The 25,835-nt window shown below is 44.6% G+C and overlaps 1 protein-coding gene across 14 annotated transcripts in view; it reads left to right on the forward strand.

Annotated features, from left to right (window-relative positions):
• Nucleotides 1–25,835, forward strand: part of nlgn3a (neuroligin 3a) — a 189,837-nt gene that overhangs the window by 134,865 nt on the left and 29,137 nt on the right. For 11 of the 14 annotated variants that reach the window (XM_078211444.1, XM_078211446.1, XM_078211451.1 and 8 more), the window contains one exon: nt 16,366–17,155. In XM_078211444.1, coding sequence (XP_078067570.1) covers nt 16,366–17,155 — 790 coding nt within the window. Of the gene's footprint in view, nt 1–16,359; nt 17,156–25,835 lie in introns of all 14 variants that reach the window. The other 3 variants (XM_078211442.1, XM_078211439.1, XM_078211445.1) reach the window with 1 other exon arrangement.

Genomic DNA, 25,835 nt, shown 5'->3' on the forward strand with positions numbered 1-25,835 from the left:
GAAGGTCAGGACCCTGTAGTGGGCGTAGAGGCACCAAGGGCACTTAGGATTGTGAAGCACAAGTGGCAGAGGTCGGTTAACATCGAACTCTGTAGTGGCGAACAAACGCAGAGTTGCCACCTGTTTGCATGAAAGTTTCTATAGTTGGGTACTGGACTGTCAATGTTGTAAAAGCGGTGCAGAAAAGGAGCTGATCAACTCTGACCTAGAGCCGGACTCCGGTGGAGAAACACATTGCCGAGGCAGTAATAGTGGAAGCCATGAGTATAAATTGAAACCCTGAGACGGTAGTGAAACACGGTGCTAGAGTAGTAATAGTGGCCGTGGGTAGTGAAGTCCCTACAGTAGAGAGCACACTTTACTAGGGAGTAATCGTGGCCATACGGTGCCTAAAACACGTTGCCAAGGAGGCAATAGTGACCGGGGGTAGTGAAGTCTGCGAAATGGCAGATAAAGAAGTTAAGAGGGGATCTGCAGGTTCTCTCATTGAAGTGTACATAACAGACAGGCAAGCGTTAATAAAGAGGATACAAAGGGATGGCTGGGATGCTTCTCAGACCTTAGAACAGCAGAGAAAGTGGATAGATGAGGAAAAGAGAAACAAGACAAAGAAGACAGGGGTTTTATTAGTACATCAGTTAGCTGGACTAATTGAGCAAGTAGTCGCCTCTAATAAAAAGTGGAGTTAGAATCCAGAGTAGGGGAACTGGAGAAACAAAACCAAGTGTCAGAAGAGAATCAGTGGAGAGGGGAAACTGTTCCTTTACCTCCTTATGAGTCCACATGACAGGGACCAACCGCTCCCCCAGAGGAGTGGGAAGCGCTAGAACACAACTTAGTGCCAGTAACCTGAGGGGGAACAGATGCGCAACCAAAAGCGAATTATAAACCATTCACCCCAAGTGAGAGGCAGCAGATAATGGCTTCCCTGGGTAAATTACAACCTAGAAGCGCAAACACTAAATTCTGGGAAGAATTAGATACAATTTGGGTAGGACATCAATTACACCTGAGAGACGTACACCAACTGGTCAGGGCAGCCTGTCCTGCGGATAAGTAGAGGCAGGTAGCAGGTGGACCTGCTGCTCCTCCAGCACAGGATTATAGTGGGGGACGGTGGACACATGTAGTCACCCTAACAGCAGAAATAGATGCCCAACAGGCACCCTTCACCCAGTTTAAGATTGAAATTCAGAGAGTATTAGGGAATGCTCCTATTAACTGGAGCAGAATTACCACAACCAAGCAGCTAAAGGGAGAAGGAGCTTCTGAATACGGGGAACGGTTGTTCCAAGTATATCAGGAATGCTCAGGGCAAGGAAACCCAGGTCATGGGGATCGAGCGTTCATCCAAGCTTTCAAGAATGAGCTCTCTAGTGCTCACCAAACCATCCTAAAAATGGGAGTGATTATGTCCCAAGATTACAATGAATTAGTAGAATGGGCTAGTGGCGTACCGGGAGGCGGAGAGGAGTAATTCTGCTCCAGTTAATAGGAGCATTCCCTAATACTCTCTGAATTTCAATCTTAAACTGGGTGAAGGGTGCCTGTTGGGCATCTATTTCTGCTGTTAGGGTGACTACATGTGTCCACCGTCCCCCACTATAATCCTGTGCTGGAGGAGCAGCAGGTCCACCTGCTACCTGCCTCTACTTATCCGCAGGACAGACTGCCCTGACCAGTTGGTGTACGTCTCTCAGGTGTAATTGATGTCCTACCTAAATTGTATCTAATTCTTCCCAGAATTTAGTGTTAAGAGCAAGGCTAGAAAGAATAGCCGCTTACAGTAACGGGAATGGAACTAAGTCCAAACTGACTTGCCACAATTGTGGCCGACAAGAGCACTTTGCGAGGGATTGCGGGGTCCCAAGGAAAGGAAACAGATTTGAGAGCAGTGGGAAACATTGTAGCCACTGTCATAAACATGGACACACAGAAGCAGTGTGTTGGGATAAACATGGAAGACCCCCGACCCGATCCATGACCACAGCAGAACCAGAGGAACCAAGGAACCTCTGAGGTCAGCAAGATTGACGGTCTGCAGCCCCCATTCATAAGGGTAAGAAGGAGGGAAGGATTTATGTGTCTGCACTAGTTGGGGGCAGGCAATGTGAGATGCTTGTGGACACAGGAGAATCCATATTTGTCACCGACCTACCCTTACCCACTACAAGTAAAATGATTTACCTAACTGGGATAGGAGGAAACAAAATACCTGAGCGAGACCACATTAGTAGAAATAAATAATCTGTATATACCAATGAGGTTTTATGTGTGTAAAAATAACGAGGGTACAATAATGGGAAATGATTTAATGAAAGAATATGAGATTTTGATAGACTGTGGAAAGGGAGAATTAATCTGGCCAAGACAGGATGGTCAGAAAACTAGAATAGGAAAACTCACAAGTCACCTCAAAACTATTAAGATGGTCACAGTCACCACCAGAAATTGGGAATTAGAGACAGGAGGGTTCGGAGCCATCTGTGCTTCCGTCCCCAGAGTATGGGCTAAAGCAAAGTTAGATACCGGCTTAACTAAAACGGACCCAATAAAGGTACCTGGACCGGAGCATAAACCCCACCGACAATACCCAATAAAACCAGAGGCAGAGAAAGCTGTGGTGGAGATAGTTAAAGGGTTAGTGGAAAGGGGGATTCTGAGAGAAACCACAAGCACCACTAACTCCCCAACCTGTCCGGTGAGCAAACCTGACGGAAGCTACAGGCTCACGATAGATTACACCGGACTCAATAAAGTCACGTCCAAGTTGCACCCCATTGTAGCAAGCCCTTCGACAATCTTAAATGGACTGTCACAGGAGCACAAAATATTCACAGTCTTGGATATAGCCAACAGATTCTGGTCCCTACCCTTGGATCCCGAATCCCAAGACAAATTCACCTTTACAGTGGGAGACAAACAGTACACTTGGACTCGCCTACCGCAGGGATTCCACAACAGCCCCGCTATCTTCCATCGAGTAATGAGTGACATCCTGAACAGGGTAGAACTGCCAGAGGGTAGCATGATCCTACAATATGTAGATGATATCTTAATTGCTTCAGAGTCCAAGTCAGGACATCAGGAAGCACTATATCTAGTATTAAACGAACTAAAAACCGCAGGGTTAAAGGTGAGCCCCAAAAAGGCACAAATCGGGAAAACACAGGTCCTGTACCTAGGCCACCTTATATTCCAAGGGCTTAAAGAAATGCCAACAGACCAAAAGAAGGCGGTACAACAAATGCCGCGACCCGTCACCGTAAGAGGGGTCAGGAAGGTGCTGGGACTGTTTAACTATAGCCGGAGTTTTATCCCGGGATTTGCAAAATTGGCAGAACTTATACAAAGACTAGTCAAAGGGGGAAAACCAGCTTTAGATCCCGTAGAATGGGGACCCGAGCAGGAAGAGGCTTACAACAAAATAAAAACAGAACTGATATCAGCCCCTGGACTAGGATTACCAGATTCTAATAAGGACTTCCACATCCATTGTACTAGTGAGGCAGGGTTCTACTCCACAGTGGTAACACAGGACCATGGCGACAAAAGGAGACCCATAGGGTATTATTCAACCGCAGAAGGGCCGGTAGTCACCGGACTGCCGGATTGTGCCGCCTGGGCCGTAAAGGTTAGCGAGCCAGTAATCATGACAGAGAATATAATCATTCACACCAAACACACCTTGGTGGAAATGTTGAACACGGGAAAGCTAAGGTCCATCTCAAACATGAGAAGGGCTAAGTGGGAAGCTGTCCTCCTACCTCCAAGCAAATCCATAATAATAATAAGGGAAATAACCCAGCAGAAGGGATTTTAGACACAGGAGAGCCACACAATTGTGGGGATATAGATATGGACGTAGAAGAAGGTAGATAAAGGATGTACCTTTAACAACAGCTGAGGAGACCCTTTTTGTATATGGTTCATGCAAATATGTGGAAGGATTACCCCGGATAGGGTGGGTAGTAGTAAGTGACAAATTAGAGACAGTAAGGTCAGAAAGGATTGACGGAGGTCTATCCGTGCAAGTGACAGAACTAGTGGCACTCACACAGGCACTAGAGTTATCTGAAGGCAAAACGGTAAACATATATACAGATAGTCAATACGCGTTCGGAGTCATACATAACTATATGACAGCATGGGGTAGAAGGGGGTTCATAACCACAGGAGGAACTCCTATTAAACACCAACAAAGAATTGAGGCATTGTTGAGAGCTAGCGAGAAACCTCGAGAAGCCGCAGTAATCAAAATTAAAGTGCACCAGAAAGAACCAGGAAGAGATAACCCAGACTGGTTAAATTTCAAAGCCACAGATAGAGCAGCACAGTTAGCCTTAAAACAGGAGACAGTTGGCGAGCTGCCAATAGCAGCAACAGAACAGACAGGAGATGAAATAGATATTCGGGACTTACATGAGGATACCTCGAAAGGGAAAAAGGAGAAGTGGGAAGCACAGGGAGCGGTCAAAGGGACTGATAACATTTGGAGACGAGAAGATAAGGTAATAACACCAGAGTGCATACAAAACACCCTATTGGAACTACACCATGGACCCTCACATGTGGGTAGAGAGGCCATGATAACTAGTATAGGAAAGGAATGGTGGTGGAAAGGAATGGGAAGAGACATAGCCCGACATTGTCACCAATGCATGACGTGCACACAACACAACCCTGGTCGACCCATAAAAATTAAGATGGGACACCAGCTGTGACCAAAGGGACCCTGGGAACATCTGCAAATAGATTTCACAGGGCCACTACCACAATCCCATGGCAAAACCTATTGTCTGGTTATTATAGACCAGTTCACCAGGTGGGTAGAAGCATTCCCTACTACAAATTGTACTGCTACCACGGTGGCTAGAATATTGGCAGAAGAGGTAATCCCTAGATGGGGTGTACCCCTACAAATCGATTTGGACCAAGGGACGCACTTCATTGGAAAGGTGGTAAAAACAGTATGCCAATTGATGGGGATAAAACAAAAATTCCACATCACTTACCACCCACAGAGTTCTGGAATGGTGGAACGTATGAATAGAACACTTAAGAATGCACTGGCTAAAGCCATACAAACATCGGGACAAATGTGGACAGAGGTATTGCCCACTATATTAATGAGGCTAAGAGCTACCACAAACCGGACAACCAGATTAACCCCTTATGAACTGATGACAGGACGGGCAATGCAATTACCAGAAAGCATCATAACAGATGGGACCAATGTAGGTCCACTAAAAGATACAATCAGGAGATATGTTTTGGAACTAAGCGCCCAACTAAAAGGGATGCGCAAATTGGTAAAAGATAATCAGGAAAAAAGAGACGCACAGAGAGAGCTTGAAATGCTCCCTGACGTCCCAACAGCGGGAAGTCGCGTCCTAGTAAAAACATTACCTGACAAACCAGGGTTTGCACCAAAATGGAATGGGCCATATGAAGTTATAATTAGTGGAGACACCTGTGCCTGTGTAGACATAAGAGGGAAAGGTGTATGGAAACATTGGACCCAGCTGAAATTACACAAAGAAATGAATGAATGAATTTAAATGACCAGATTGCTTTCCCCAAAACAGGTGAAGACTGCAAGCAAGAGTAACTGACGCATTCGGGTTGACAGTATAACTTTTGAAAATTGTATAACTTACAATATTAGGATTGATACTTGCTTGTTGCGGATATGTATGAAATCGCGTATGTAACTGTATTACTTTGTGTTGTCGCGACCGTAAATTTGACTGGGCTGGAGGATAACCTATTTTACAAGGCTCATATACACTTAGACGGGAATCGAACTGTATGTTACCTGTTAGCCCAATCGGTAGAAGCCGTATTTGTGGCCATCCCTGGGTGGACCCCTCATGACTTATATACAGTAGATACATCAGACGCACCCTGTAAGGGACAAATTGGCAAAGGTATGCAGGGGAGATGTGTGGAACTTGTAAATCCCACAGATCCTGTGTGCTGGGGGCTCCAACAGGTGGGAGGAAGAGCTTGCTCGGATAATGCTAGCTATCCGCTTTGTTTCACGGGGCAGGGATGGGGATGTGCATATGCCTTGGTCCCCAAGAATGATTCCTGCGTACAGACGCAGTGTGTCCATCAGCATTGTCGGGTTAATAAGGGTCAGTTTACTTGCACCTGTGATGTACAGAAATGCCTGAATGTAACCGCGGGGAGGCAGCTCATTTGTGGACAGTGTAATGGGACTCATGTCAGCTCAGCCGAATGGACATACCCATCTGATACTTACCAGGTGGTGGGATCAAACAGTGAGTCAAGTAAACCGAGCAATTGGCGGTATACACAAACTAATAATCGGGACACTAAATGCTACCAGGCTAAGAAGGGATATGTATTCCTCTTCAATGGTACTTACACGACAGAAACACCAACCCTCACGATCCTTTTTGCAGTAGGAACAATAGAACATAGAACATAGAAAGTCACAGCACAAACAGGCCCTTCGGCCCACAAGTTGCGCCGATCACATCCCCACCTCTAGGCCTATCTATAGCCCTCAATCCCATTAAATCCCATGTACTCATCCAGAAGTCTCTTAAAAGACCCCAACGAGTTTGCCTCCACCACCACCGACGTCAGCCGATTCCACTCACCCACCACCCTCTGAGTGAAAAACTTACCCCTGACATCCCCCCTGTACCTACCCCCCAGCACCTTAAACCTGTGTCCTCTCGTAGCAACCATTTCAGCCCTTGGAAATAGCCTCTGAGAGTCCACCCTATCCAGACCCCTCAACATCTTGTAAACCTCTATCAGGTCACCTCTCATCCTTCGTCTCTCCAGGGAGAAGAGACCAAGCTCCCTCAACCTATCCTCATAAGGCATGCCCCCCAATCCAGGCAACATCCTTGTAAATCTCCTCTGCACCCTTTCAATGGCTTCAACATCTTTCCTGTAATGAGGTGACCAGAACTGCGCGCAGTACTCCAAGTGGGGTCTAACCAGGGTCCTATAAAGCTGCAGCATTATCTCCCGACTCCTAAACTCAATCCCTCGATTAATGAAGGCTAGTACGCCATACGCCTTCTTGACCGCATCCTCCACCTGCGAGGCCGATTTAAGAGTCCTATGGACCCGGACCCCAAGGTCCTTCTGATCCTCTACACTGCTAAGAATGGTACCCTTCATTTTATACTGCTGCTCCATCCCATTGGATCTGCCAAAATGGATCACTACACACTTATCCGGGTTGAAGTCCATCTGCCACTTCTCCGCCCAGTCTTGCATTCTATCTATGTCTCGCTGCAACTTCTGACATCCCTCCAAACTATCCACAACACCACCTACCTTGGTGTCGTCAGCAAACTTACCAACCCATCCCTCCACTTCCTCATCCAGGTCATTTATGAAAATGACAAACAGCAAGGGTCCCAGAACAGATCCCTGGGGCACTCCACTGGTCACTGACCTCCATGCAGAGAAAGACCCCTCCACAGCCACTCTCTGCCTTCTGCAGGCAAGCCAGTTCTGGATCCACAAGGCAACAGCCCCTTGGATCCCATGCCCTCTCACTTTCTCAAGAAGTCTTGCATGGGGGACCTTATCGAACGCTTTGCTGAAGTCCATATAGACCACATCCACCGCTCTTCCTTCGTCAATGTGCTTGGTCACATTTTCAAAGAACTCAACCAGGCTCGTAAGGCACGACCTGCCCCTGACAAAGCCGTGCTGACTACTTTTGATCATACTAAACTTCTCTAGATGATCATAAATCCTGTCTCTCAGGATCCTCTCCATCAACTTACCAACCACTGAGGTTAGACTCACCGGTCGGTAATTTCCCGGGCTGTCCCTGTTCCCTTTCTTGAATATAGGGACCACATCCGCAATCCTCCAATCCTCCGGAACCTCTCCCGTCTCCATCGACGATGCAAAGATCATCGCCAAAGGCTCCGCAATCTCCTCCCTCGCCTCCCACAGTAACCTGGGGTACATCCCATCCGGTCCCGGCGACTTACCAACCTTGATGCCATTCAATAGTTCCAACACATCCTCTTTCTTTATGTCCACATGCTCGATCCTTTCTGTCCTCCGCAATCCAGCAGTACAACCACCCAGATCCCTTTCCACCGTGAATACCGAGGTAAAGTATTCATTAAGCACCTCCGCCATTTCTAACGGTTCCGCACAAACTTTTCCCCCTTCACCTTTTAAGGGTCCTATGCCTTCACATCTCATCCTTTTACTCTTGACATATTTGTAGAAAGCCTTGGGATTCTCCTTAATCTTACCCGCCAAGGTCTTCTCATGACCCCTTCTCGCTCTCCTAATTTCAATAACAATAGGACCACTCACTGTTCCATGCCCTCAGAAGGGGCATATCCGGAGAAAGATAGTAACCCGGGCTATCAGCAAAGAATTCTGCGCTGATTGGGAAACCCCAGGCACAATGGGATCATCATTGGGATATGGGTTCCTTGGAGCCCTGTCTCTTTGGGGGGGAGGGGGGGGGGTGGCGCAGCAGGAGTAATTAGTGCAAAAGATACGAATCATATTGTTTGTGGACTAACAGTCCTGGGAAACAGCACTTCAAAAGCACTGGAGGCTGTCAACCAAGAAATGGGTGAATTGAGATTATATGCACAGCAGACACGATATGCAGTGGACTACCAGTTAGCAGAACAAGGGAGAGTATGTACAATCATTGGAAACAAATGCATAACCCATGTCACAGACGAATCCTATAACATTACCCAAGTCATTAATAACATCAGAGAACAACTTGATAACTTCAGACAGGGACCCAAGAAAGGAAGTAGCTGGCTGGAATGGCTAGTGGGGGGATCCTATTTACTGCATGGACTGGTCATACTCATTTCAATTGTAATTGTCTGCTGCCTAATTGTTGGATGCCTTAATGTCTGTTGTAAAGTAATGGTGACACAAATTGTGCCAGGAGCCAGTGTAACCATCGAGGAAGAATACATGATGGCGACCCCTGAAGACGACGAAAGAGACAAAGAAGGAAAGAAGAAGACAGACCTCTACATGTGAAGATGCAGCTGTTGGTCTGGGGATTATTAAATCACAATCCTGACCAAAAAGGGGGAATGTTGTGGGGGAATTAAAGAAATGGTTACCTGGCACACAAAATGGTTGCCTGGCACACAAAATGGTTACCTGGGAAGGGACATTAAACAGGCACTGGCTTTTAGCACAGACAGTTACTTAGAGTTAAAACATGGAGGAACTGAAATGCTGCAGGAAGCTAGTCAGAGCCTGAGGCACTTTAAGATAAGGGCAGACACAGAACAATAAGTCTGATAATAAGGTCAGCCACAGATGGGGACATAAATGCAACAAAATCAGCCACTGAATGTATAGATCAAAACCAGGCATTGATAGAGGAAATGTATCCATTCTATGAACAATGATATGTTAACTGTCCATGTCTGTACCTGTCTGCTTGCAACGATGTGTTAACTACCGATGTCCGTAATCTGTCTACTCAACTTATAACGATGTGTTAAATGGCTAATGTCCGTACTGCCTATTGTCTAAAAGATATAAAAATGATCAACTGCCATTGTGTAATTGAGAAGGTAGCTGCCAAGTACTGCGGAGTACCAGTGCTTTCTCCCAAAGCTTCATGTCCGAAATAAAACTGTATTGTTGAAACCTCCAAGTTTGACTCCGGTGGTAAATTTCCCACAACATATATAGTGTGTTTTGGCCATTGAAGTCCATTCGTAAGTGGCAGTGACAGATGAATAGAATGGCGCCATGATCAGTTGACGTTCTTTCCTTAGGATGGTCTCTCTTCTCCGGCATCTAGTCATTTATTTTGTCCTCAGCTTTTTCCACACCCTTCCTGACTGTGTGACTCCAGACAGTATGGTTAGCAGCCAGGACTTCCCATGCACTGACTCCGATCTCAGTCAACTTAAAGACTTGTTTACAGAAATCCTTGTATTGCAGATGTAATTGGCCGGCATCTCCACATCAATAGTACATTTGCCATACAGCATGTTTTTGGGGATGCGGCCATCATCCATTTGGCTCATATGACTCAGTCAACAAAGTTGCAGCTGACTCATGAGGGCAAACATGCTGAGGATCTCTGCACTCTAGTGTACTTCCAATTTGGCACTTTGTCTTGCCAGATGCCTAATGTAGTCATCTGAGGCAATGGAGGTGGAAGCTGTTCAGCCACTTTTCTTGGATAAAGCATCCTGCTTGATTCACACACTATCCACCACTTTAGACATTGACTCAGTCCACAACCAGCAAGTAATGGCTAGAAGATGCACTACAGCAACTCACCAAGGCCCCTTTGACAGCACATTCCAAACCAGGGACCTCCACCACGTAGAAGAACAAGAGGAACAGATGTATGGGAATGCCACCATTTGCAGGTTGTCCTCCGAGTCACCCGCCACCCTGACTTAGAGCAATATCATTTCTTATTCACTACCTCAAGGTCAAAATCCTGGAACTCCCTTTCTATTGCACTTTGAGTGTACCTATTCCATGTGCATCTCATTGATACAAGAAGTCAGCTAACCATCTTCTCAAGGGCAATTGGATGGCCTTGCTAATGAAACTGAAATCCCAGGAATGAATAACTTGGATCAGGATTTTATAGTACCTCGCGCCCAGAGGGATATTACAGTCCTGTCAAAGTTAACAGCATCTGCCAGGGGGAGACACACTGTGGTGAGGCTGTAATATCTTAGCCTTAGAGATGTTCCTCTCCTCTGTGAAGCATACATGAATATTTCATTGACACTCTCTAATCTTGCAAGCACACACACATCTTAAACATGGGATATCAGCAGCCTGTTTTAGCGATTGAAGCATATCTTAGATTTATTTTGAAAGATCCAAACTGTGGCACACCTCAAGTCCCATTGTAAATTTTCCATCAATATATTCTCATCACTTTCCTCCTCTGAACTGAACAACTCCCCACCCTATTTCATCTCTTCTGATGAAAACTCACAGACCTAACCATTCACCTTGTTTCTCTTTCCACAGTCGCTGCTGGATCTGCTGAGTATTTCCATTTTAGTTTTTTCCAGCACACACAGATTTCGCTTTCGAACTCCTCATCCTCTTTTTGAGGTTCCATCTCGAATCATTTTGTCCTCTCTCCAACAGTTTCACTGATATTTAAACCTCTTCAACCACACCCTTCCCATATTCACCGCCATCAACCTTATATGTGGCCTATCGATTCCCATCGTTTTAATCATAGACAATGTCACCTCTAATAATTTCCTTGTCTCCCTAACCACTCACATTCTCTTAAATCCTTCCAACCCCATTTCCATTCTGAAGAAAAGTTATATTGCAGTTGAAACGTTTGACGGGATTTTCTAGTCCTCCAGCGGTGAGCGTCACTGCAGGCAGGACAGGAAAATTTGGCAACTGTTCAAAAGTCAATGGACTTTTCCTGCCTCACACGTGGCAATGCCCACCACGTGCAGGATCGGACAATCCCAGCCATTAACCTTGTTTCTCTCTACACAGATGCTGTCTGACTCGCTGTGTTTTTCCAGCACTTTGTATATATTCACATTTCCTTGTTCAGTCAAGCCTACAATCGAGATGTGACCAATGAAGATGAGAGAAAATTTATGACACAAATTTGGGAGGGTGGGGAGCTTAAGCCCTACTTACATATTTATGTGAGAAGCACAAAACTGGAGTAGCTGCATATCAATAATCTGTATTATTCCAAAATAAACCTGCAAGGAATTGCAAGTAGTATAGCTTCACACAACATTTCTCACTGACTGCTATACATCAGTGACACATCAGGCACCACTACCCCTATTTGGGAAACTCTATCTCAAACAGCATCACTGAAGCTTCACACACCAGTGCCCATACATGTGAAATATTCTCCCAGATTAAGCTCTGTTCCTTTCTTTCAGAAGTTGAGATTGAGAGTTAACCCCTGGGCTAGATTTTACAGTGCACCGTGGTACTTGTATCCCTCACTCAAAAGTTGATGATAAGCCTCCACACCATAAAGCCACCTTCAAAAGCCCCCAGCTGGGAGCAGCATTAATAGGTTTAATGCAAGACTTTCACCCCTATCTTGGGAGGAAGTCTCACATTGGGGAGCTGCTGGCCAGCAGCTCTGTAGGCGCCAGCAGCACCAGGATTGAGTGGTGGCCACTGCTAAGATTACAGGCAGTTACTGAAGAAAAGGAGCTCATGGAGATTAGTTTTCAGGTAAGACAGGCTGGCAACCTGAGAAAATTTTGGGATGGGACAGGGGTGGAGCAACGTTTACAAAACCAGTGGGAGAAGGTTAAAGCGGGAATATGACCTTTGGAGATTACCTCCAATGGGCACAGGGGACTCCCAAATGCCCCCCTGCTCAACATCACCCACAGCTGGGAGTGTAAAATCCTGCCTCACATCTTCCTGAACCAGAGTGTAATGTATATATCAGAGAGTACGGGAAATGTGTCACTTATTTCACCGACCACTAGATCCAATGTAGTTGACAGGTGTCCTTGTAAGAATGTCTAAAGTTGAATCCTGCTGTTAATCAAACTAATGTGCAGACAGAGAGAAGGAACGGCTAGTTAATGATAGATTTAACAGTAGATGAGAAGAGAGTTGTGAACCCGAGCTCTGTACATAAGAGCTGGGAGACTAGCAATGTGCCAGAGAGCCAAGATTTGCAGATACAATTTGGAACTTAGTAGTCAAGAGCTGGGTGTTGTGATCCAAATGCTTTGACCTTGTATTCATGGGAATTACTGTACTTTGTAAATGGGAGCCGGAGATTTGATATGAGGAGTAGAAAAATAAAAAGAAAGGGAAAACGTGACTTAACAATGGATTTTTAAAATTTAAAATGTTTATGTTGTGCTGTTCATTAGAGTTTGTAACTGAAATTCTTATTTGGTTAACAGGGTTATGAGGTTTATGATATAGAAAGGTGCTTATAAAGCCATCAATAAAATGGATCATTTTCCATGCAGTGTAAAATTCTCATTGGGATTATTCTGGGCAGAGTCGTTAAGATTGGTAGGAGGCTGGTAACATGAACATGCAGACTACCTTCCATTTTAATACATTAAAGGGGCAATTTTAACCCCACCTACCAGATGGAAACCAGACAAGTACACCAGTTGGGCGGCACGGCAGCACAGTGGTTAGCACTGCTGCCTCAGAGCGCCAGGGACCTGGGTTCAATTCGTGGCTTGGGTCACTGTCTGTGTGGAGTTTGCACATTCTCCCCATGTCTGCGTGGCTTTCCTCCGGGTGCTTTGGCTTCCTCCCACAGTCTGAAAGATGTGCTGGTTAGGTGCATTGGCCACGTTAAAATTCTCCCTCAGTGTAATCAAACAGGCGCTGGAGTGTGGCGACGAGGGGATTTTCACAGTAACTTCATTTCAGTGTTAATGTAGGCCCATTTGTGACACTAATTGATAAATAAACTAAAATTAAACTAAGTTTAATCACAGGGTGACTTGCTTGTGGCATCATGCAGCAGTGCCATCATGGTCTTGAACTTTAACTTGCTTTATTTTTGAGCAGTCGGTAAGGATATTTAGCTGAAGCCCATCAGAACCTTTGCCTCAGGCCACCACGATCCCCTCCCCCCACCAACCCAGTCAGTCTGATACTCACTTCAGGAGGAGCAGGAGTGAACTTTGGGTCATTACAGTGAGCATGCAAGAAGAACGTGCATGGCCATATATTGGACAATCAGAGAAGCGCCAATTTCTGGTAATATTAATGAAATAGCAACACAAAATGTGCTGCCATGAGGGAGAGGGATCAGAGGCTCGAGCTAAGACAGATACCTATCAGATGACAAATGTTTCCTTGGGTAAAATGATAAAATGGATGTGAGGAAGCTGTTAGAAGAGCTTAGGTAACGAAAAGGTATTTATCCTTGGATAGGTGTGGGCTTTATAGATGATTAAGAGTTGTTGAAGGGCAAAGCGCTTTGTGTGGAAGAAAAAAAACAAGTTATTTGTAGGAAACTACTGTGTGACACTGAGAACATTATAATAAATGGCTTTAGAATTGTAGTCATTGTTGTTCTGTAGTTATTCTGCGACATCTACATTCCACTAACATCAAACATTACTGTGCTTATTACTCTCACTGAGAGTAACAAGCCAATAATAACATTGTACCAGCAGGTTAAAAGTCCAACACTCTTGAAATAACCTCAGAAATCAGGTAACAATCCTTGGTGATTATTAAGTAGTCATGTGTGCTTATTTAAATTACATCAGTCTCCCTACAATATCCATACACTGTCCTACAACTAATGTGATTTCTAATCCATTTTTGGTTGTCCTTGGGTTTTTGAAGAGATGGTGTTTTTATGATGGATCAGTCACAGTTACCACGAAGCTTGCTTCTGAAATAATGTTGAAGCTAAAAGGACTAAATCAAAAGTATAATTGCATTGTAGCAGGAAGGGGAGATGGACTATCTCATTAAATAAAATATTAGGAATTGGAAACTATTGGTAAGTAGGAAAACTCAGACCTTTTCAAATCCAATTAATTATAAATATGACATTCATGCCATAAATATGTAATGCTTTGCTCATCTCTTAATATTTTTGTCACTGAAGTAAAAATGTAACACCATGGATGATGACTGTGAATATAAAATGCCTCTTGGCTTTCTAGCTTTTCTGTAATCCATGGTTATGGGCTCCAAAGTTGTTTATTTCATTGATTAAGGAACAAAAGGGCACATCCTGCTGACATCAGTGAGAGCAACCAGCAGTCATAACTTATTTGTCACACTTTCTGCATCAATTGAAGTGGTAACTTCTTCTACAATTCTATAACTCTTGGTTCAAATATCAGACTCACAAGTGGAAAAATGGGAAGTTAAGAACAAAGACGACTTCCAAAAAGCTTATTTTATTTCTTGCTCTTTAATATGTCACAGAAACAGCAAAAATAAATCAACTGGGAAGTAAGGGAGAAGCTAGAGGAGATAACAGAGGACACAGGGCCAATAATTGGAAATGGGTGTCAGTAAGTGGTACACGGTCAGCGAGGGGAGACTTTGGCCTTAGTGAGACAGATAATGAATGAGCATATTTGGGAATTTGGTTCAAAGTGGAAATTAGGTGCACAGGGGGAAAGAGGACCTTTAGGTAAGGTTTACTACAAGAAGTATGCTATTTAGCAGCTGGGGAAGAGCAGGGTGAAGGTGCTTTTTTCTCCTACTCTTTTTCAGCATCCAATATTTAATTTCCACATTGGTGCAGCAGAAGGAACAGGTAAATAAGCAGTTGGTATTAATAGAAACAGTAGGTTTCATCACTATTGTATGTACTGTATTGTTTTATCAGAAGTGTAGTTTAATGGCAGTGCCAAAACCTATTTGGAGGTGTAAGCTTTATTAATAATGAATTAAGTTACCAGCAATTATTAATTAATTGACACACATTGGAGATGGCAGAAGAGGTGATGTACTCTAATTTCAGACCGTGGGAGTGTCTGGATACCACAGTGTGCAATCAGGACAAACACATCTGCAGTGAATGTTTGCAACTGTGGAACTTTGGCTTTGAATTCTTGAGCTGGAGGCTGAGCTGAAGACACTGCGGCACATCCAAGAGAGGGAAAGTTACTGGGGCACTTTATTCCAGTAGGGGGTCACACACTTGAAGGTAGTGTCTTCTGAATTGGCCATTGGCCAGGGACAACAGCGTGTGACAGCAAGAGAGGCAGGTAAGGGGACGCAGAGTGCAGGAGTGCAGGATCCTCAGCCCTTGCAATTGTCCAACAGGTTAGAGGTTTTTCAGCTTGTTTGGTTGAGCCTGGGGGCTGCAGGGTGGATGAGCTAACTAGCCATGGCACCGTGGTACAGGAAACTATTCAACAAAGGGAGTTACAAGAAATGTAAATTTAGTGATGATAAAGCCATTGAATGTAAAGGGAAAGTGATCTGGCTCAAGCGCTGAAGTTTCAGGACCGTTGGGTGAGTTGCATTGGAGGCACTCAGTGTTATTGAAATGGGGGACAGGATGTGAGATTTGAAGTTCAGCTCTTGGTCAAACAAGACATGACATGTGAGACATTGAGTTTAGCCTGAACAAGTGACTAGAAATGAAGTATAATTGGGCAAGATTAGGGAATTCTTATCAAGAACTAAACCATGAATTGTACTTAAAGCAGCCATTATTGGACAGATATTAAAGTACCCAGTATAAAATGGTGCAGTTCTGAAAAATGAGGAGTTGATGAAGGAATAGAGGGAGAAGGCAGGCAAGTGGAGTTGTTCTCTGACAAAATATTTAATTTTGTGGGGCCTAATAGGTTTTCTTGATTCCTAAAATTCTCATTTTTAACTCTCTGTACTCTCTTGTTTTGTCTTCAGGCCTTTTCCAAAGAGCGATTATTCAGAGTGGGTCAGCCTTATCGAGCTGGGCAGTGAATTACCAGCCAGCAAAATACACAAGATTACTGGCAGAGAAGGTGGGCTGCAACATGCTGGATACTCTTGACATGGTGGACTGTCTGAGGCAGAAAACCTTTAGGGAACTAGTAGAACAGGACATCAAGCCAGCCCAGTATCATGTTGCTTTTGGCCCAGTCATTGACGGAGATGTTATACCAGATGATCCCGAAATTCTGATGGAGCAAGGAGAGTTTCTAAATTATGACATCATGCTGGGAGTCAATCAAGGAGAAGGATTCAAATTTGTGGAATGGATAGTAGATCAGGACGATGGGATATCTGGGAGTGACTTCGATTTTACTGTTTCTAAGTTTGTGGATAACCTTTATGGCTACCCTGAGGGTAAGGACACGCTCCGGGAAACAATCAAATTCATGTACACTGACTGGGCAGACCGTGACAATCCTGAGACACGACGGAAAACCTTGGTGGCTCTTTTTACTGATCATCAGTGGGTGGAGCCTGCAGTGGTGACAGCCGATCTGCATGCTCGTTATGGCTCTCCTACATACTTCTACGCCTTCTACCATCACTGTCAGAGTGACATGAAACCAGCCTGGTCTGACGCATCCCATGGAGATGAAGTACCCTATGTTTTTGGGATCCCTATGGTTGGACCGACTGATCTGTTCCCATGCAACTTTTCCAAAAATGACGTGATGCTTAGTGCTGTTGTCATGACATACTGGACGAATTTTGCCAAAACGGGGTAAGCTGCATATTTATTTATGCTCATAGTTATTGGTTCTATGAGGGTACCAACTGAAGAGTATGGAAATTCACATGAAGTGAATAGCCCATTCGCACTGGTGTAGCAGCTCATTGTAAGAGCTCCCTCTGCTGGCTCAGTGAGAAAATGCATTACCAAATGATACTGAGCCCTGATGTGGAGATGCCAGCGTTGGACTGGGGTAGGCACAGTAAGAAGCCTCACAACACCGGGTTAAAGTCCAACAGGTTTATTTGGCAGCACAAGCTTTCGGAGCGCTGCCCTTCAGGGGCAGCACTCCGAAAGTTCGTGCTGCCAAATAAACCTGTTGGATTTTAACCTGGTGTTGTGAGACTTCTTAGAGTACTAAGCCCAACAGGCTAAAAAGGTCCCTGGGATAGGAGTTCAACTTTGTTGCACCAAGTCTCTGTCCATAAAGCAGGCAATGCAATGACAAATTTTAGCAATAGGAAAACCTGTGTCAGATTTGTGCAAGTACCCATGCCACTGCTCAATGTGGCAAGAACTTTTATTAGGCAGCGATTGAGGTTGCCCCAAATGATCTCTGGCCTCACTTCAGTATTTAAATTGAATTTATTGGGCCTAATTGCCTTTCCTGAATTCATTTCCCATGCACACATTGCCAACTCATTTGCCACATCTATGTTGCCTCAAGCCAAGACTGCATTTCCGGATTCTACAAATCTTTAACCAGTAGCACATGAGAGGCGGCTAAAGGGCATGGAAATGGCCAGGAGGTAAGTGTTTTTAAATACACATTAATGTGGAGCCAGTAGGAGCAGGGATGCCTCCCTCTCAGCCAACTCCCTTCTGCTTCCTGGTCTTATCCATGAGTCCCAGCCAACAGCAGAACCTGCTGATATTGGTTCCACAGATCCTGGCAGCAGTCTAGTATTTCATCCAACTGGCCATTTTCATATGTAAGCCAGATGGTGTCAGCAGGTAAGTTGAACGTAGGACGAACATTGAACCGATTCCACTAAAGCACATTTTCTGGCAAAAACTTTACATATTTGTCATTATGTTTGAGGTCTGACATTGAGACTAATAATGGACCATGAGGTCAGTGGTAGTAAACTAATTGGAACAGTTTATTAACACGACTTTATCTTAGCACAGTCAGCACAAGACAGGCTAACGGGTGGAGCTTGTGTCCTGCATCATCTGACCCAGTCTCTGAAAGGGGATGTCCCAATATACATAACAGTTTGTAGGAGTAGGTCTTCCATCTGATGTCATTCTACTGACCTTTGGGGCATGATATCAAGCACCTCTACTTTGATCCCTTTGGAGAACAACTTATACAGGACTCCAGCTGACAAGTGCACAGTTCTACAATGGGCACTTACCAACTATGTCTTGATTGGCAATGGAGGGGGTGGGGTGGACAGCGAACAACGTGGGCTGCAGCATTCACCAAATTGTTTTTGAACTGACCTCTCCAACTGCATTAAGCCTTGTTCTATCGAGAGGCCAAGCACTAATAAATGCTTCCAGAACACAAGGGAACATCAGGGCTTCGGGCATGTGGGGAGGAGAAGCAGGGTTTTATATCCATTTTTGAGCAAAAATGGGCAATACATATGACAAAGTATGATTTGTGGTTATAGGGTGGGTAGAACCTGTGATAACCATCTAGATAAAATTCTTCATTCATATCCAGATGTGACTACTGGAAAGAGCACAAAACCCAACTGAATGATGGTTACTAAAGGAAATGGTGGATAATTCAAAGCCATGTTAACAATACAGCAACAAGAATCTCAAAGTAAACACTATCGTGGAATTTACAGCACCAGACAGTTATGTCTATAAGTAAGAATAAGCATATTATTGAGAAATATTTTTAGGAGTTTAGGTTACATTGTAAATGGTACCTGTCAGTTTCGCCTAGGGGGAAAAAAATCAATACAGGGGCTCTTCAGCATCACAATTCTTTTCAGTTGAGCTTTTGCCTAGCTGATTTTATTCATTTCTTTATTCTTTGGGTATACTGGACTCAATGCTTTCATATGGATTTCAACCTTTATAAAAATTGCTAAAGAGTTTGAAGTTATTCATAGTGTGCATGTCAACTCTTAAAAATTTTTCCTATTTGACACAGAAGGGTCTTTGATTTAATTAAGGTATTGCTATGAAATTGGGATTGTCTAACAGGATTAATTCTGTACAACACATAAGCTATCTGGTAACGTGGTTTAAATCCAGTAGCTTGAGTTAGATGAAGTGTCTAACCAAAGTATGTCTCCGACATAGCACATCAAATAGAAGAAGAACATATGGGGACAGGTGTGAGATCACAGTGTCTAGCACACATACACGCACACACACAAGACTTTTAACGTCAAAGTCTTCATGTCATGCTATTGTATAACTAAATATTAGACAGTAACGATATGCAATTGATAATAGGAGATGTAGTCCACTTAAATCAAGAGAGTAAGATATGTGATTTCAAGTCATGATAGACAAGAGTGCAAAAAGTAAGGACAACAGAAAACCCAGGACACAACGTGGCTGTTACATACAGAACCATACTGTTTCCCATGGCATGTCATGATTTTTAGAAATAATTTTTGTTTCGAAGACTCAGAAATATCTGCATGGTCATGTTTGTTGCCCATCCTATATGACCTGAGAGAGTTAGTGGAACTTCTTTAAAATGATTAGTTTTACAACTGAGTTACTTGTGAGGAGTGTAAGAGTTAATCATGTAGTGTTAGGGTGAAAGTCAGGTAGCAGTGGTGAAAGGTCTCTTTGCTGAAGAACATCAGTAAACCTTTTAAGATTTTGTAATAGTCAGCATGTTTCATGGTAATTTCTATTCTGGTTCTAGCCCATAAATGACTTAAATTAATTGTATTCACTTTCTCAAGGTGAATAGTAAGGTTTGAACTCCTGAGTTTTGTGTTGCTCATCTATTGGGCGGCATGGTGACACACTGGTTAGCACTGCTGCCTCACAGCTCCAGGGACCTGGGTTCGATTCCCAGCTTGGGTCACTGACTGTGTGGAGTTTGCACGTTCGCCCCGTGTCTACATGGGTTTCCTCTGGGTGCTCCAGTTTCCTCCCACAGTCCAAAAATGTGCGGGTTAGGTTCATTGGCCATGCTAAATTGCCCTTTAATGTCCCGGGATGCCAAGGCTAGAGGGATTAGTGGGGTAAATATGTGGGATTACGGGGATAGGACCTGGGTGGGATTGTTGTTGGTGCAGACACAATGGGCTGAGTGGCCTCATTCTGCCCTGTAGGGTGTCTATGATAGATATCAATCACAATATTCCGGTGTCCTGTCACCATTGGTGCTCAACCAGGAAAGTAACTGCAGTCAAGATCTGTTTAAAAAGGCACAAATCTTTGGGTCAGCATCAGTGCTGCGCACATTGTCGCTGCCTGCGAAACTTTCTGTGCTCAACCATGTTGCATTATTTCAGCTAGGATTTCTCATCCTAGATGTAGCCGTGATGTGTCAACGCAGCCACACATTCAACCTGTGGCAGGTCCAGGGCTGTGTAAATCTCACTGTTGGAAGTTTAAACTTCCCAGGTAATTTCAGCACATCTGTGCACAGCAGGAACTCTTCAGGATCCTGACAAGCAACGCAGACATCAGTCTAAATTTTATTGCTCTGAAGATTTGGGCCAATTTATAACCTGGGGAGTTGCACTACATTATGTTGTTGCTGAGTCCTGTAATCATGTGATTCATTCTGACCTTACTGGTGTGTTTTCCAACTTAATCAGGATCACAAAGAGTTCTCATTTGGCTGCGGTGCAGCAGCTGCAAAGTATTTTAATCCCACACTCCTTTTCTACCTTTCACATTTGCAGATAATGCAACATCCTTTCCTTATGGCCTATTTGACAGTTCCAGATTCCAGCCAGAATCATGATGGCAGATCATACAGATCCCCGCCTATGCTGCCATGTTATGCTTCGACCAAACACTAATTTCAAAAGGTGGATGAATAGCCTTGGTTACAAATCTGTAGAGACATGGGCCTGAAATTTACACTCCTTCCACCACCAACACCCCCACTCTCCAGCAGCCCCCTTAACCCTCTGCTATGGTGCTTTTTGGGCAATGGGGCTATGTGAAATTGCAGCTATGGAATTCTCCCTAGGTTTCCACCCGCCATGACCTGGCAGCAATTTTGCCAAGGCAGGTTCAGCCTCAGTCGTCAAAATCCAGCTCATAATGTCAGAAATCGAAGACAAGAGACAGAAAATGGTCAAATAAATCACAATGATATCAAGAAGTAGACATCCTAACAGAGAGATGATGACATAGGAATGTAGGAAATAGGAACAGGAATAGCCATTCGACCCCTCAAGCCAGCTTCACCATTCCACCAGATCAAAGATGATCTTCTATCTCAAAGCAATTTTCCTGCACTATCCCCATATCCCCTGATGCCCTTCGTATCTAAAATCTGTTATCTCTATCTTGAAAATGCTCGATATCTCACCCTCCTTGGCCCTCTGGAATAAGAATTCCAAAGATTCACCACCCTCTGAGTGAAGATATTCCACCTCATTTCAAGCTTAAATGTTCTACCCCGTGCTCTGAAACTGTGTCTCCTGATTCTAGATGCACCCCCCCCCCTCCACCTCCACCCACCCCCAGCAAGGGGAAACATGCTTCCTGCATCTACCTTGTTAAGCCCTGTAAGAAATGTGTATGATTCAATGAGATTATCTCGCATTCTTCTAAAACGTAGAGGAATGCAGGCACCTATCCCCTCATAAGACCATCCGACTTACATTGGAATTAGTCTGGTGAACCGATGCTGCGCTCCTTCGATGACAAGTATATCCTTCATTAGGTAAGGAGACCAAAACAATACACAATACTCTAGGTGCAGTCTCACCAAGGCTCTATGCAATTGCAGCAGCACCTCTTAACTCCTGTACTCAAATCCTCTTGCACTAATGGACCATTTGCTTCCTAAATGCTTGCTGCACCTGCGTGTTAGTATTTAGTAACTCAGGAACACTGACAGCCAGGTCCCTTTGGTTATCAACACTTCCCACTCTCTCACCTTTGAACAAATACATAGACAGGAAAAGAGACACACGCACACAGGAACAGAAAATAAATACATACAGTGAAATGGGTATGCTCACGCAAAGTTAGAAAAGATGATTCATGCATTTGATCACTGAGCTATGAACAACAGCTGAGAAATATGAATAGAATCACATTGCAAATAAAAAAGATTAATGAGGGGATTCAATATCCCTCTGTTTTCTCCTTTCCTGAAAGCTCTTGTTAGGGTCTGGTTCAGTGAATTCCAGCTGCACTCTGTTGGGGCCATTTTGTATGTATAAACCCAGGCAATGTCAGCAGCCTATTCTCCATTGAGGACACCCAACCAAGCCCAATACTATCCAAACATGTACTTTCCAGCAGGAGTTCACTGAACATTGATAAGAAACAGGAGCTCTGGGTGATCTTTTGTTCCGTTGTTCAAGCACACTGAGATCAATTGTGGTAATAAGTTAGATTTTCTAAATAGTGAAGGGAATGGATAGGCTGCATATTAAGAGAGAGTCTGTGAAAACCAAGAAGAGATCGGCAAGATGATTCATAACTCAGCCCCCAGGACTTACTGGTGAGCGCATCCTCTGAGGAGCTAATCAGCTCAGTTGGAATACTTAAAAAGGAATATTGTGAAGTTACATCAAATCTACAGCAGAGAAACTGACCATTCAATCCAGCTGGTCTTTGCCAGTGTTTATGCTCCGCAATAACCAGGAGTTAATTTAGAGATAAGAAAAGACTGTACACTGACGAGACACACTCCTGCAGCAGACTGTTGCAAAGAGTAAATCAATGGTCAAGTTCCTTGTAACTACAAGTTTCCTATTTAAATGAGACACTCAAAGCCACAGAATCAAGTGTATTCATGTAAGAACATAATGGTTGACAGCCCTCTTTGTGAATATATGAGAATCGCATGCTATGAATAATGGAGACAAGGGTATACAGTTCAGTAATATTTTGTATAAACCTAATTGGAGATGCACAGAAAAGATATGGCAGAACAGAGAAAGGAAACTTCAAAGAAAGAAAGACATGGACACAGGGTCAGTTTTCATAAATGTACCAATGACAGACAGCTTTGTGTCTCCACTACCACTCTCAGTTTTGAAGCCATCTCAGTTTTGTCAGACTGCATATCTCACATTAAGTTCTGGGGAAGCTACAGCTTCCCTGAGCTGAACATTGGAACAACTGAAGCCATTTATTCGACTCTTGCCAAAAGCTGAACAGCAAGCCTCTTGACTCTTTCCCCCTTCACGGTCACTTAGTGAAGCTGAAACAGTGCACAACCTGAGTCTTGTTTGACATTGAACTAAACTTCAAACATGGCCGTAAAATTGGGCTTCATAGAGTCCAGGATCCTGCTTTGGAATCAAAACAGCTTACGTGGCATTTATACACATGTTCAATGTGGCCTGCGGCAGTACCCTTTTTCTTTTGAGGGCACAAGCACCAGTGTTATGATTGCGCGCTGGAGGTGTGCAGAGTCAAGGTCTACAGCTGATTTGACACCAGCGCTGCCATTTTTGATCTCGCAGCTCCAGCTAACGCCCTCTCCTCAACCTGCACAGCTGTACACGGAGGAGGAAGGGTACACATGCGCTCTATGAAAAGATTATCAACTACTTGCAGGTCAGTTGCTGATTGACTTCTGATGGCTCTGTTTGAATTTGTGGAAGTACATGGTGGCTGCAGAGTTGGCTAAAGCTGATGAAGTCAGCAGGGATTGGTGCCATGTGTAGATGGCCTTTTCTGACTGCACGTGTTCCATTCAGTTCACTTGCTCCCCATCGTGGGTGCTGTAGCTGCCATCCACCTTGAGCTGCAGCATGAGAGGGAGATCGAGCAAAGAGGAGGACAAGCTGAGAGAGAGGAGGAGGAGGAGGAGAGGAGGGAGAGAAGTGCTCTCAGCAGAAAGCCTTATCCTACTAGAATCTTCCAGGATTATTTATTTTACCTTCACCTCAGCCAGGCAGTGTGAATGTCTTCTGATGAATATCTGCTATCCTAGCAGCAGTCGCAAAGTTTTCATTCAGTGACAGATCAATTTGCCCTCAGTATCTGAGCCAGAATATGTGGCTGCTAGGCAACAAGGGTTATCTACTTTAGTCCTGGCTCATGACTATCACATGTGGTTTGCATGTATGCAATAAGAATTATTGTGGCACATGAAACATCATGGAGAAAATCATTAGAGTGCTGAAACAACGGTTCTGCTGCCTGGACCTTCTGGATGAGCCTCTAGTACTCACTGAAGCAAGTCTCTTGATTATGGTGGTCAACTTATCATCCAAAATATCATGAAGGCACAGCGCCATCCACTAGGAATATACTGACCAGCTCAGGAACAGGAGGAGATAGAAGTGGAGGAGCAGGAAGTGGAGGATGGCAGGAGGGTACCAGCACAATCCCTTTCTTGCCAGTTGCGACATGATTGTTTCATTGAACAATGGTTCCATTGAGCACAACCACAATTCCCCACAGAACAAAGGTCACATAGCTTAACATCCCTTTGTCACTGATCATCATAGCATGCTGAAAAAAAAGCCACTACAAAACAGCCACTCTAAGTCAGCTTTATCCAACAAACCATCTAATATTCCATACAAGCACTAACTAATCACCCATGTGCATACCCCTATTGCCTCTCTAATGGGTGCCTTGTCTATGGCAGTACAAGGAAGCACAAAGGACAATTAGGATCAAAAAATTGGTCAGTGAATAGTTTCAATGAGCAACTTTTTGAGGTAGTCTTGTAATATTTCCATTCATACTAAATTTTCCAGATGAATTGACCTCTTAATGGAAGTCCTGGTTTGGCAGTGATGCCACAATTCCCCTGAGTGGACACACGGTTGCAACTGTCAAAGGAGAGGAGCTCAATTCTGGATGCCTCTGACATTATGGCACTATGATGAGGATGACAACATGAATTTCATCATTGAATGCCATCATCTAGAATCAGGATTTCAAAATATTTGGGGGGCGATTCTCCCAAAAGTGCTGAAATGGCGGGAAAACTGTTCTAAATCCCGACTGTTTTGTCAGTTCAGCTTCTCACCTGAATTTCTGAACTCTGTGCACTACAGAGATCCCAGTCATGAATCTTATTAAAAACCCAGGGGGGCTGGGCCTATTCGCGCCAGAGTCTGACAGTTCTGGAACTCTGCGTATGTGCAGTGGCCCCGATCTGTCAGGCTCCCCGTTTGCTGGCCAGCCCGATCGCTGGCCAGTCCAGGACCCCAGCAGTGCTGCCCCTCCAGCAACCCCCCCCCTCCCCCCCCCCACAGCTCGACCACGGCCCCCACAGCGATTCCCGGGCCAGCCCTGAACCCCCCCCCCCCCCCGCCACGTCCTGGAGCGCCCCAATGCACAGCCCACGCCCCCCAGCAATGGCGATCCTCCCTCCCCCCGCCCTCCCCCTGCGCTGTCCCCCCCCCCGCCCCCGGGTCAGACCCCCCCAGAGGCAGCACCCCCCCAGCAGAGCACCCCACCCCCCAGCCCACCTCAATAAATGCCCTCCCTCCTTCCCACACCGATCCTGTCTGTAGAGTGGCAGCGGGAACCCCCACCAATCACCCCTAGGCTCTGCCCACAGTGGACCCCACCTCTT

This window comes from Mustelus asterias, chromosome 4 (assembly GCF_964213995.1).
Source record: "Mustelus asterias chromosome 4, sMusAst1.hap1.1, whole genome shotgun sequence".
Classification (NCBI taxonomy): domain Eukaryota; kingdom Metazoa; phylum Chordata; class Chondrichthyes; order Carcharhiniformes; family Triakidae; genus Mustelus; species Mustelus asterias.